This window comes from Malaclemys terrapin, chromosome 14 (assembly GCF_027887155.1).
Source record: "Malaclemys terrapin pileata isolate rMalTer1 chromosome 14, rMalTer1.hap1, whole genome shotgun sequence".
Classification (NCBI taxonomy): domain Eukaryota; kingdom Metazoa; phylum Chordata; order Testudines; family Emydidae; genus Malaclemys; species Malaclemys terrapin.
The window spans coordinates 29,307,803-29,320,823 of record NC_071518.1 but is presented as its reverse complement, the minus strand read 5'-3'; the positions used below and the strand labels follow the sequence as shown (position 1 = coordinate 29,320,823).

General features: G+C 37.4%; 1 protein-coding gene across 2 annotated transcripts in view; it reads left to right on the top strand.

Annotated features, from left to right (window-relative positions):
• Positions 1-12,783, top strand: part of TOX3 (TOX high mobility group box family member 3) — a 90,420-nt gene extending 77,637 nt beyond the window's left edge. For both annotated transcript variants that reach the window (XM_054048503.1, XM_054048501.1), the window contains exons 4-7: positions 4,295-4,564; positions 6,444-6,671; positions 8,488-8,568; positions 10,912-12,783. In XM_054048503.1, coding sequence (XP_053904478.1) covers positions 4,295-4,564; positions 6,444-6,671; positions 8,488-8,568; positions 10,912-11,649 — 1,317 coding nt within the window. In that variant the 3' untranslated portion in view covers positions 11,650-12,783. The remainder of the gene's footprint in view (positions 1-4,294; positions 4,565-6,443; positions 6,672-8,487; positions 8,569-10,911) is intronic.
• The last annotated feature ends 238 nt before the right edge of the window (positions 12,784-13,021 follow it).

Sequence of the window (13,021 nt, the reverse complement as noted above, 5' to 3'; positions counted from 1 at the left end):
AGACCAGGTTCACTCAAAACTTGATTCAGTTCATCTTAAAAGGTTCATGAATGTTTTGGCAAACTTGATCTAAGTTTTGAGTTACATTATGAAAGTTAAGTATCAGAGGGGTAGCTGTGTTAGTCTAGATCTGTAAAAAGCAACAGAGAGTCCTGTGGCACCTTATAGACTAACAAATGTATTGGAGCATAAGCTTTCGTGGGTGAATACCCACTTCGTCAGATGCATTATGAAAGTTGTGCACAGTTCAAATAAAAAACTACACCGAACCCCATGTACATTCATAATACGAAATTGGTAGCGCCCTGCAAATCTGTGGATATCCGCATCGGCGGATCATTTTTGCAGATTGTGGTTCGGATGCAGATACAAATTTTGTATCTGTGCAAGGCTCTAGAAATGGGCACATAGTATTATCTGTTATTTTGACTATTCCAAAAAGATGTATTCTGAATATGTGAGCTTTGCTGTTTCACTTGTCAGTGTTTCAAGTACTAATGGAATTAAAATATCACATAGACACCGGAATCCAAACACTGATTATGTTCTTTTCATGAATACTCCTGATATGTGAAAGTTTCTCATAATTCTCTAGATAATGAAGGAAATGTTACTGATTCTGTTGACTCTATATGGCTACCACTCTGAAATCTATCGGAAGTGTTACTGATAAGGAAACCACCATGTTTAAAATATTTGAGGGGAAAAAAATAAATAATTAAGGTATCTTGGTGGAAGTTTACATGATAATGGTGTCCTCAAGTTGATTTACAAGCTCAGAAAGGATTCACCAAGGCTGTTAACCAAAAAAAATTAGGACTGTGTATATCCCATATCTTAATACCATCACATCAGACCATTATAAAAATACAAAAAGCTCTTCCACTTCCTTTTCTGAAATCTCCTCTGCATGCACAGTTATGTACAGTATTCTACTGAAATTCACAATGACATATATCCACAAAATAATAATTGCATTCACACTCCATTCATCATGCTATTTAAATACATATATTAGAAATATAACTTTGAATATAAATGCAGAAAATGTATTGCTGATGGTTGTCACATGACAATAGAAACTATTTTTTACCAAATCAGAATATAAGACCCAAAAATTAACCTTTAAAATATTTTCTTTTTCATATCAGACTTTCTATTTGATGCCAGTTAGCCATTTCCAGTTATGAAATGTTACTTACTTTCCAGTTTGTGTTTTTACTTAAATTTTTATTGAGGCAAAACAGGCAAGGGAATAATAAAAAAATACAAAGAGGAAAAAAAGAGAATTCCCCCTCTCCCACACAAACATCTCAAAAGAAGGAACAGTTAACAATTCATGGGCTTGTATATAAAATTAAAATCTGAGTCAATGCAAAGTGAAGAGAATTTAGTTTCAATAAGATCATAGAGACAACCAAAATGACAAAACGTAGAGTAAATCATTTGTAACCCAGGGCTTCGTATTCTGCTGCTTTGGTATAAAGACTGTGAAAGATGGTTTTGTGTAACAGTAAGGAAGCGAGGGAAAACTAGTCTTTTAGAGGTAGAATACTTCCTAGAAACCGCTTTGTGCATGACCCACAAAGAAAGCGAATTCTGATTATCTCCACCTTTGTTTTAACAGCGATTTTTTTTCTTAATGCAGTAAACCAGTGTCTGTAAAGCAAAAGGACTGAATATATATACAGAAAGTGATATCCCTTAAAAAAGACTTGGAATGACTTCCAGATGCCACTGTCAATATAATTCTAAATCAGAGTGACCCTATAGTTAGCGGCAGTAAATTTCACAGAAAGGTGCCCTGAAGCAAATAGGCATTTCAACTAATCAGTCTGATGCTTTAAACATTTCCATATCAAGTGCTTCATTTTTTGGCACACACATTCATCTCTAAGGAACTAGGCTCCTTTTCTTGGAGGTGGGAAATAATAAAAGCATTTGAGAAATAAGAAGAGAAATGAAGCCCGGTAGGGCTGAGCAGCCCAGCGGGCAGCAGCTTGTAGACCACGGGAAATTTGGGGGCGCTCTTGGCGGGTTCTGAGATCCCAGCATGTAGGATCTGAACCTTGAATTTGGAGGCTAGAATTAGTGCATCTGTGTTGGACCCCAGTGAAGTACTTCTGCTAGGTATGGTTGGGTGTTTTGTGTGACGGATAGCCTTGCTCTCCCACAACTTGGTGTGCTTTGGCACTGGAAACATCCATGATCCCATAGCTGTGTGCTGGACCATTCTGCAAATTGAAGGAGGCTTCCACAGTGGGTATCAGCACAAAAACAGGAGAACCCTAGATTCAGTGTTAATGTAGAAGGAGCACTTATTTGGTGTTCTAAGGGAAGTGAGAGAGGCTGGGCAATCTTGTGTTGTGGAAAATTGACCACAATTGGCCCAAGTCAAAATACAGGCCTACCTGATCCAACCAAAGTTTAGGCCCAGCAGTTTTTCTACAACAATTGTTTCCAACAGATGAGGAGGATGGAAAGTTCAATGAACATTACCTTCCACTACCAACCTCTGCAGCACTTAGGGCCAGATTTTCACACCTTGGAGCTTTCAGGAAATGGTTTTCCCATAATATGAATATTTTTGAGACATTGAAATTTTTTCCTGACTTGAAATGGAACAAAATATCAAAATCTAAAAAAAAAAAAAAAAAAATTGTGCACCAAAAGTATTTTTGGTTCAGGTCCATTGAAATGTTTCATTTTGGTAACTTTTTTAAATATTTTGTTTTGATTGTGAACTTCTTTAAGTCTATCTTAAATTTTTAAATGAAAGTTGTTTCAAATTGAAAAAAAAATTGAATTTTTAATTTACAAGAAGTTGACATGAAATGTTTTAACCATTTCTGAAACTTTTTGGCACATTTTTTTTGAGTCAGGAGGTTTGTTGAATATGAACCTGTTTCATAAACACTACTGGTTTTGGTGAATTGACTTTAAAAAAAGAAAAGAAAAAATGCTTTGTTGAAAATTCCTGACCAGCTCTAGTCAAACTCTGTGGGGGCAATTCTGAAAGAGTTCAGCCTTATTTAGGCACTTAAATAAGCTCCAGATTGTCACATAAGTTCAGCACTTATCAGGTCCTACTGAGATGCTTCTGGCCAGTTTTTCAAGTAAGCTCAGCACCCAGCAGGGAAGTTGGAGATGGACTGTAAATTGAGCACTTCACGACTCTGCAGTTTGCTGAGGTTTTACTGTATTTCTTTAACTATTCCTTCATGTGCAACTAATTATGGTGTAGATTATTAGCACTGAAAGAATGTTCAGAATCTAATTTACTTCTTGCATTTTCCTCTGTTTGAACAATATAGATTAGGCAGATTTCTGAATCAATTTGTGAGATTTTTATTCTCTCCATTTACTAAGTGTGGTCTAGAAATGATCATTTTTTCTTTCAGTTTTAAATATTCTTTTATGGAATATTGATCTTCTTTATATACTTACAAATAATAAAACCTAGTTCTCCATAGACAGATTCAAGTCCATTTTACATTCTGGATCTCTGTTGTTGTTTATAAACATGCTAGGTACTGTACAGATTTATAAGAAAGCAGCCCTGGCCTTCAAGAGTTTATGATCTGTAAAGACAAAAAAACCCACAAACTGTGGGAGTCAGAGACACAATATGCAAGAAAAATAAGACTGATGATTAGGACGTAGTTTGTTAGTTCCATGTGTACTTTGTTGTTTGTTTTTTATTTTTATCTGTGTATATTTACTTTTTTGTAGGCTACCTGCAGAATGTGTTTCTTAGCAGTGATTTGAATTATTTGAACTCTGCACTAGCATGCTGCAATGTCTGGGTTCCAGACTCTGCATGTTCTTTGCTTAAAATAACTTAGATTCCACTTCAGTCTGAATTATTTCTTTACCTATGTTGGTTACAAATAAGAGCTATCTAATAACTGAGTTGCCATTCAGTAGAGGAAAATGTTTATTTTTTTCCATTTTGTTTACTTGGTGCGTGGATAGCAGCAATTTGTGTCTAGTCAGTTTCAATGTTTCCCCTGCACAGTCAATCAGTCTTTTCCCCTTTTTGTTTGTGTTGGTAATCTGCACAGCAACAACAACAGGTGGAAAACATTTTAAAGAATAGGGAAATATGATTGTAATGCCACAAAAATGGGTAGGGGGACTCTGGGGAAGGTGTTATACCTGAAGCTGCTTTTAGCTCGTTTTTTAAACTGACTAGATTTCAAGTTGACAGTATCAACTAAATAAGACTGTTAAAATGATCCATAACATTATTTTATGGTCGCTGCTAAATATTTGCCTTTTCCATGCTTTTTAGGATCATAGCCACTCACAAGTTTCACAGTATCGCCAGGATCATTCTTTGATTATGAGATCGATTGTTCATATGACTGATGCTGCTCGTTCAGGAATTATGCCTCCTAGTCAGTTAACCACCATTAACCAGTCTCAGCTAAGTGCACAGCTGGGACTAAATTTAGGAGGCACTAGCTTGCCACATACTTCTCCTTCACCTCCTGCAAGTAAATCAGCAACTCCTTCCCCATCCAGCTCTATAAATGAAGAGGACGCAGATGAATCAAACAGAGTAAGTTATAGTATGTGTTGTTATACATGATATATCTAGTCATATATATATATATATATATATATATATAATATAGTTTTGAATACGTAGTAGTAGAACTGCTGACTTCACTGCAATGTGGTCAGGTAAAATATACAAATATTTCAGTAGTGGAGTATATGATTGTAGCAATATTCATAAGATCTGGGTGACCTCTTTACTTAGTAAAATTATATTTGCTTATGAAGTGTACATAATACACCTCTACCCCGATATAACGCAACCCGATTTAACAGGAATTCGGCTATAACACGGTAAAGCAGCGCTCCGGGGGGGGGGAGGGGGGCGGGGCTGCGCACTCCGGCGGATCAAAGCAAGTTCAATATACTGCGGTAAGATTTTTTGGTTCCCGAGGACAGCGTTCTATCGGGGTAGAGGTGTATAGCTCTTTAGTGATTTTAGGAGGATATCTTAGGCACATATGTATGTATGTATATATGTATGTATAGGCCTGTTTCTTTATGACAAATTTCAGATTTTATAGACGTGATCAGTCAGTTTACGCTATCTTATAACTGTTTTGACATTTTAACATTCTTTAGTGTCATATATTAAAATATACATGCATTTTGCTAGAAATAAAGGTTGACCTTTCCCTTTTTATGAAAGTTTTAGTATGCCTGGAGTTCATTTCCACTGAGATTTAAATAGACCTGTTAGCAAAGGAATTATTCTGGTCAGATCAACTGAAATTAATACAAATATTTGAGCAATGAGAATTTATTTAAGGGTTAGGGTTGCATGTACTACCCATGCAGAACTCCTGATGAAAACCAATGGGAACTGTGCATGTGAAAGCTCTGCAGAATAGGGTTGTCATATACCAAAGCAATATTATGGAGAAAAGTATCAGAGGGGTAGCCGTGTTAGTCGGGTCTGTAAAGAGTGACAAAGAGTCCTGTGGCACCTTCTAGACTAACAGACGTATTGGAGCATAAGCTTTCGTGGGTGAATACCCACTGTGTCTGACGAAGTGGGTATTCACCCACGAAAGCTTATGTTCCAATACGTCTGTTAGTCTAGAAGGTTCCACAGGACTATTATGGAGAAAGTCCTTTCTTCACTATATCCCTCTGCTGCCACAGATTATCCCTAGAACAGCAGAATGGGGTAGAAGGCAAGGAGCACATATATGTTGTAAGAAGCCCCCTCTGTGACTCTTGGAGGGGTCCTCGGGAGGGTCTCCTGTGTGCCAGCCTCAGGGAAGATCCTTGGCAGGGAATTGATGACTACATGGATCCATCAGTTCACTGCTTCTCCACCCATCAACCCACAGGAAGTGGTGGAGCTGGAGAGCGATAGCAGTGTGTGTTCACTCTAGCTCTGTAGCAACTGAAGAATGACTCCACTATTGCTCTGTAGCCAGAGGAAAGTATTCATAACCCCTGGCCCAAGTGGGAGTTAACAGGCTTAGCCACGGGACTAGGAGGTGCCCCATAACTTCTTATTTTTGAGTTTCTGTTGCTGAAATCTATTCTTTCATGGAGAATGCACAAAATATGTAATGTATCCTGTATTAATTTTTATAGAAATTATATCCAGGACATGCTCTTCCCATCCAAAACTTAAGGGATTGAGTCTGCAACCCTTAGTCATGTTCAATAGTTATTACACACACGTTTAGTTCCATTAAGGCCAATGGGATTAAACGCCTGAGTTAATTCTACTTAGCAGGAGTAAGGGTTGCACAACAGGATTCTAAAACATTACCTGTCCATTAATCTTATTCATTTGTTGTTTAATAGAACTTCTGAGGATTTTTCATACACACATATATCTTCCTAACTATATTTCAAGTGAATATACCGTGTAGGCAATGATTTTTGTTGCTGTTTCTTAGGCTACTGGAGAAAAAAGAGCTGCTCCAGATTCTGGCAAGAAGCCCAAGACTCCAAAGAAGAAGAAAAAGAAAGATCCCAATGAACCACAAAAGCCAGTGTCAGCATATGCTCTATTCTTCAGGGACACACAGGCTGCAATTAAAGGGCAGAACCCTAATGCTACATTTGGAGAGGTTTCAAAAATAGTAGCATCTATGTGGGACAGTTTAGGAGAAGAACAAAAACAGGTAATAAAGAATAGACTGCAGTTATGCAATAGTATATTAGGAGAAGTAAAATGACAATCCTGCTAAGTAAATAGCAGGAGCTAGATTGTCAGCTAGTGTATATCAATGTTGCTCCACTGAGCTATGCTGATTTACATTTCCTGAGGAGCTGACCGCAAAACAGCATGTTATAGGAGTCCGACGGTGGTATCGAACTTTGGTGTCCTATCAATTCATGTAGATAACCGTTGCCATCAAGTCCAGTATTTACAGGTCAGTTTGGAGAAAGCTTGGGTGATGGCATCCCAGTACCCTGTTATATATAATTAAATAATATATTGTCAAGCTTTTTTCCTTTTTACTTTACTCAAAATTTAGACTAGAAGGAGGGAAGGTGCAACACACTTGCCATTTCCTTTGGTCTTCTTTACGAACCTTTGTTACAAAGATTGTTGGTTTCAAACCTTTGAAGCCAACCCTGTGTGCCTCATTATATCAGCCTAGTGTTTGAAATGTTATTCATAGCTCATTTTAAAACTTAGTACAGTAGAATGAGTTTTCAGAGATTAGCGCTTCTTTCTTAGGGGTTGTGTTCCTCTCCATATCCACATAACTCCTATGCATGAACTGAGAAAATAATAGGGTCTGCTCTTCTGTTGATACTTCTGCGCAACCCCCATTATTGTTAATGGAAGTTATGTTTGCATGTTGATAGAAGAATAGGCCCCTTAGTGATAAGCAGAACAATGTGAAGAAGGGAGAGGCATACTTATTGGCCTCTTGTTACAAAGCACCTGCTACCATGTAAAGTGGCTGATTCACTTGGTTTTGGTTTAATGGTGACTGCTCTAGTTTTCATTGGTTAATGAAGTTAAAATCCCCGATCCTACAGTATATTTTGTCTCTCAATTCTGAGATCTCCAATCACCCCTTAAACTCCCTAATTTGGAAAACAGTTTTGTGGCAAGCTATGAACGGTTCTTGTTTTGGACATACACTGTATGATTTCTTTGGAAGATTTTCAGCCCGCTAAATGTTAGCAGTTTAAAGGTGAATTTTTTCCATATATTGAAAATGAGATACACAAAAATACAGATGGCTCAGCTTTGGCTTAACTCTGTTTCCATTAAAGTCAGTGGGAATTGAGTTAGGTCAACTTTGCACACTTTTCAAAATCCAACCCTTAATAGAGTGTGATGTTTTTCTACATCTTCATCCATACTGCCTAAAAAAAATCTTCACTCCCTGGAGATTTTCACTAGTTTTGCAGACTTAATTTCATCTTCTTCTCTTCTACCAGCACTTGAAATTGCACTCCTGCCATATCTCCCTGATAACTGGTCTTAGTACAGCATTAGCTCCTATAGAGGTGAGACAAGCCTGGAAATCGCGTCATGGAGAAGGAAACATCTTGCTGAAAGAAATGTCATACTTAATAGTACTGACCACTAGCTAAGACCATTCACTATTGCAATTTGTAGCAGCCATAGAACAATAATATGATTAGTGATAACAAGGATTACCAAAGGAAAACATTAGGGTACCATGGTTAAAATCCAAACAGGTAGGCAGTAAGCTGAAAACTGATGTTCATCTACAGGAGTAGATAGTGTACAGTGTAAGGTAATATGATTTTCAGTGTAAGGCTAGTTGTCAACATTTTAAGAGAAGAAAAATCAGATAACTGTGTGTGGGGGGGACACGTATAGACTGAAAAGCAGGACTATATCTTTAATTTCCTTGCATGTTTACAAGCATGACCCCATTCGGGCAAGTGGTGTTTTATGGTGAAAAATGTATAAGCTGAAGTTGGTGTTAATTGTGGTGTCTTTAACAGGTATATAAAAGGAAAACGGAAGCTGCCAAAAAAGAATACCTAAAGGCACTTGCTGCCTATAGAGCTAGTCTTGTTTCTAAGGTAAGCCTGATGGTGACTTCAATCAATCATAAGGTAGAGTTTGGCAATGGTTATTTAAATGTGAATTTTGTCATGTGATTAAAAATAAATCTAGAATCCCAGAGTTCCTTTAATATAGCCCTGAAACATTTTGTATAACACTCAGATGACATTCTGTGCTTAATTTTTGCACAAACATTTTTCATAGTCCTAAAATCACAGTAATAAATATCAGACAATAACTATGCAAACACACCTTGTCTCTGGGTTATTTTTAGAAGTAAAATAATACATGTCGCTATGGTGAGCAACAGTTTGTAAAAGTAGAATTTGGTCATTAGAAATGTATTGACTTTTAAATACTCAGATTTACAAGCTATTTGCAGAATTTTCCAAGTACCCACTTTTTAAGAAGACACAGAATATATTGGATATGGGGCAAGGTGGAAGATGAGCTGTGATGAAGCCTGTGTATTTCTTGCTGATGAAGGACAGAAATTCGCTGTGGCTATGAATTTAGAAAGTACCTGCAAATGGACAACCAGGATCCATACCGAGTACTTTAGAAGAAATACAATTATAAAACCCAACTTGCAATACAACTCTACCCTGATATAATGCGACCCGATATAACACGAGTTCTGATATAACGCGGTAAAGCAGTGCTCGGGGGGGGGAGGGTGAGCTGCACACTCCGGCGGATCAAAGCAAGTTCAATATAACGCGGTTTCACCGATAACGCGGTAAGATTTTTTGGCTCCCGAGGGCAGCGTTATATCGAGGTAGAGGTGTATGAGGAAAGTCAGCCTATAGCATTCTTATGTAAGAAGTAGCCAGTATCCCTAACTCCATCAATAAAACATAAGGAAACAGTACAAGAAAACGATGAAAACCAGCTTTCAAGATCACTTATATGAGTAGCAGAAGAGAGTGTTGAGCATTTCATATAATTCACATTACAAATATCAAAACAACACCAGTAGTTGAAAACTTGGGGCTATATCTGAAGTTATATTGTCTGCAGGATATGGCTCTTTATTATCTCAAGGGTTTGTAAAATGAGGCCACTAAGTCACTTGGACACTTTTGAAAACGTTACCCTAATCCTCTTTTCAAAAGCCCCAAAGTTGCTTAGGAGCCAAAGTATCATTGTCTTTCAAAGACCGTGGGACTTCTTATTATTATTTATTATTTATTTGTATCACTGTAGTGTCTAGGAGACCTAGTCATGCACCAGAATCCCATTGTACTAGGTACTTTACAAACAGAGAACAAAAAGATGGTCCCTATCCTAAGGGGCTTATAATCTACATATAAGACAAGAGAACAGATGGATATAGACAGACGGGAGTACACAGAAACAATGAGACAATATTGGTCAGCATAACAGGCCTGGATTGCTAAATATATTTAGGTGCCTAAAGATGCAGATAGGCACCTACTGGGATTTTCAAAAATGCTTAGGTGCCTAACTCTCATTGAAATCCCTTTAGACTTTAATCATCTGTAAAGAACTCCAACTTGGTACACTAATGTCAGTAAATCGTTGAGAACTATACTCTACAAGTCAGTTAAAGAGGTTTTGCTCTTTAGTGCTGTGTCATCATGTAATTCCATGCACATCTGTCACAGGAAAGTTTTGTGGAAAACAAATATGCAAGTATGCAACGTATTGTGCCATGATGTCCCTGTGGGTATTTATCTTAAAGCCCCTGGGTCAAATTCAGGTTTTCCCCCATGCAATCCCATTCACTTTAGCAGAATTGCAAGGGTTCAGGGAGAGCAGAATTTAGCTTCCTGTCAGAATCAGAACTTTAGTTGCTTGTGGTACCAGCTAGAGCGGTGTATTAATGCAGAATGGAATGAATCAATGAATCTGAGCCCTAATGGTCTCTTCTCCCTGCTAATTGATATTTTCCAGAAAAAAAACCTCTTTCCTTGGCAGCTTCTGGATTTTCTCTCCACATCAACAGCACCCCTTTTTGTCCCTGTAAAATTGTGAGGTTCCTTAAATTGATCTGGGTAACTCTTAGCCAGGATTCCTGCCGGCCTCTCTATCTTGTACAGATTTAATTTAAAAAGGAAGAAATAAGAAATGAGACAATAAATCTATTGAAATTGTTGTTCAATAAAGGAAATCGGCTGTATTGTGCAAACTCTAAGAAGTGTTGTGACTCATATCTGCTACATGAACCACTATAACAACTGTAAGACTGCTTAGGATGAATTCTTTTCTACTTCATGTTAAGCTGTTTACATTAACAGTATATGAGGGCAGAAAGGGACTTCATATAATTTGTGAGCCTGATAATAATGTCCTTCTCTGTACCAATATCAGCTCTTAAATTTCTCTTTTAAACACAGGCGGCTGCAGAATCAGCTGAAGCCCAGACAATACGGTCTGTTCAGCAAACGTTGGCGTCCACTAATTTGTCATCCTCCCTTCTGCTGAATACTCCTCTTTCTCAACATGCAACAGTGTCTGCATCTCCTCAGACTCTCCAACAGTCCCTTCCCAGGGCAATTGCTCCAAAACCTTTAACCATGAGACTGCCAATGAATCAGATTGTAGCTTCTGTTACCATTGCTCCAAACATGCCAGCAAACATTGCAGCCCCATTGATAAGCTCTATGGGAACAAATATGGTCGCAACACCATCTTCATCACAAGTAAGCCCTTCAATGCAAACCCAGCAGCATCAGATGCAACAACTACAGCAGCAACAGATGCAGCAAATGCAGCAGCAGCAACTACATCAGCATCAAATGCATCAGCAAATCCAACAACAAATGCAACAGCAGCATTTTCAGCACCACATGCAGCAACATTTGCAGCAGCAGCAGCATCTTCACCAGCAAATTAATCAGCAGCAAATGCAACAGCAGCTGCAACAGATACAGCTGCAGCAAATGCAGCAGCAGCAAATGCAACACATGCAACACCAGTCCCAGTCTTCTCCTCAGCAGCATTCCCCTGTAGCCTCACAGATGACCTCACCCATCCCTGCCATTGGGAGCCCTCAGCCAGCATCTCAGCAGCACCAGTCACAAATACAGTCCCAAACACAGACTCAAGTATTATCGCAGGTTAGTATTTTCTGAAGATAAATGTTCTTGCAACATTGTTTTGCATTTATCAAGGGGGTGGGGTAAACCATATTTGGCTGAAAACTGTAAATTGTTGATGGTAGTTATGCAGAGATGCATAACAGATCAAACGATCCTCTAAAGTGTCTATTAGATAGGCAATAAAGAACTACAATGTAGCTGTGTATCATCTTTTAGCTGACTATAAATCATTTTGTTAAAAAAAAAATAATAATAATAAAAAAAAGCTGTGCTTCTTTTCATGTAATGGCCTTTTTAATTTATTTAAGCTTTACCTACAATATGTGAATCAAATGGCCTAATAAATACTTGGATGTTATGACTGCAAAATGGCCTTTCGGAGTTATATAATGTAACCTTTCTTTCTCTAAAAGTGAGTAATGCACTTCAAGGCAGTTTAAACTCATGAAACCCTTAAAAGCACAGTTGTAACTACCTGTAAAATGATGATTGGATTTCATACAATCATACTTGTATGACATGAGTAGTTGATGGCATTTTTTTGTCATGAAAATAATGTAAATCAGATTTTTGCCAAAGCTCTTATTTTTTTTCTTTCCTACACGCCTTCAGAAAAACAAATGCAAGCGACTAAACTTAAATGGTTGACCCGTCCTTTCACTTTGATTTCTCCAAATAAACGTACCATACTTTGTAACAAAATATATATCGACACTGTTACCCTATTATGTTAATTCCAGTTACAAAACAAATGTGAATATTATATTCTGTGTTTAAGTGACGAGTTTCAGATTTAATACACTGTATTTTTAAAAGGGAAATGCACTTAAATAAAACTGTTATTACAAAAACTGAGATTAAAAAATGCAAGAGGATTTAATATGCTGTAATACCAGTAGAATATTTAAAAGAAGCTCCACATCTGAATAATCAATGTAAATATTTTCTTTAAAAGTTGTAAGTTTTTCATATCATGTGTTGTAAAGTTTTCATAAATGAGGCTTTAATGTAAACACTGGTAACATGAACTATTAATTGCTACATTGCTTATTGTGTTTTTAAGCTGTTTTATACTTTTTTATGAGTTATGATAGCAGCAATTAAGTTGTTTGTATTTTGCTTATCTAAAATAAATGCTTTTATCTTGCTAGAGAATAAACACATTTCAGTAAAACCAGTGGACTGGAAGTGTTTGATGCAACAACCAGAAGAAAGTGTTCACTTTTAATAGTACCGTCTTTAAAAACTTACTTATTCTCCCTTCAGATTTTTATTTTCTCAAGCACCCTGTGTAACTAGGTACCGTGCAGTTTGCTAGTACTGTATACGATCAGTTCTGGTATATGTACAAGTGCCCTCGTTAAAACACGGGAAGAACAGCATATGACTTGTTTACAGTCTCTGT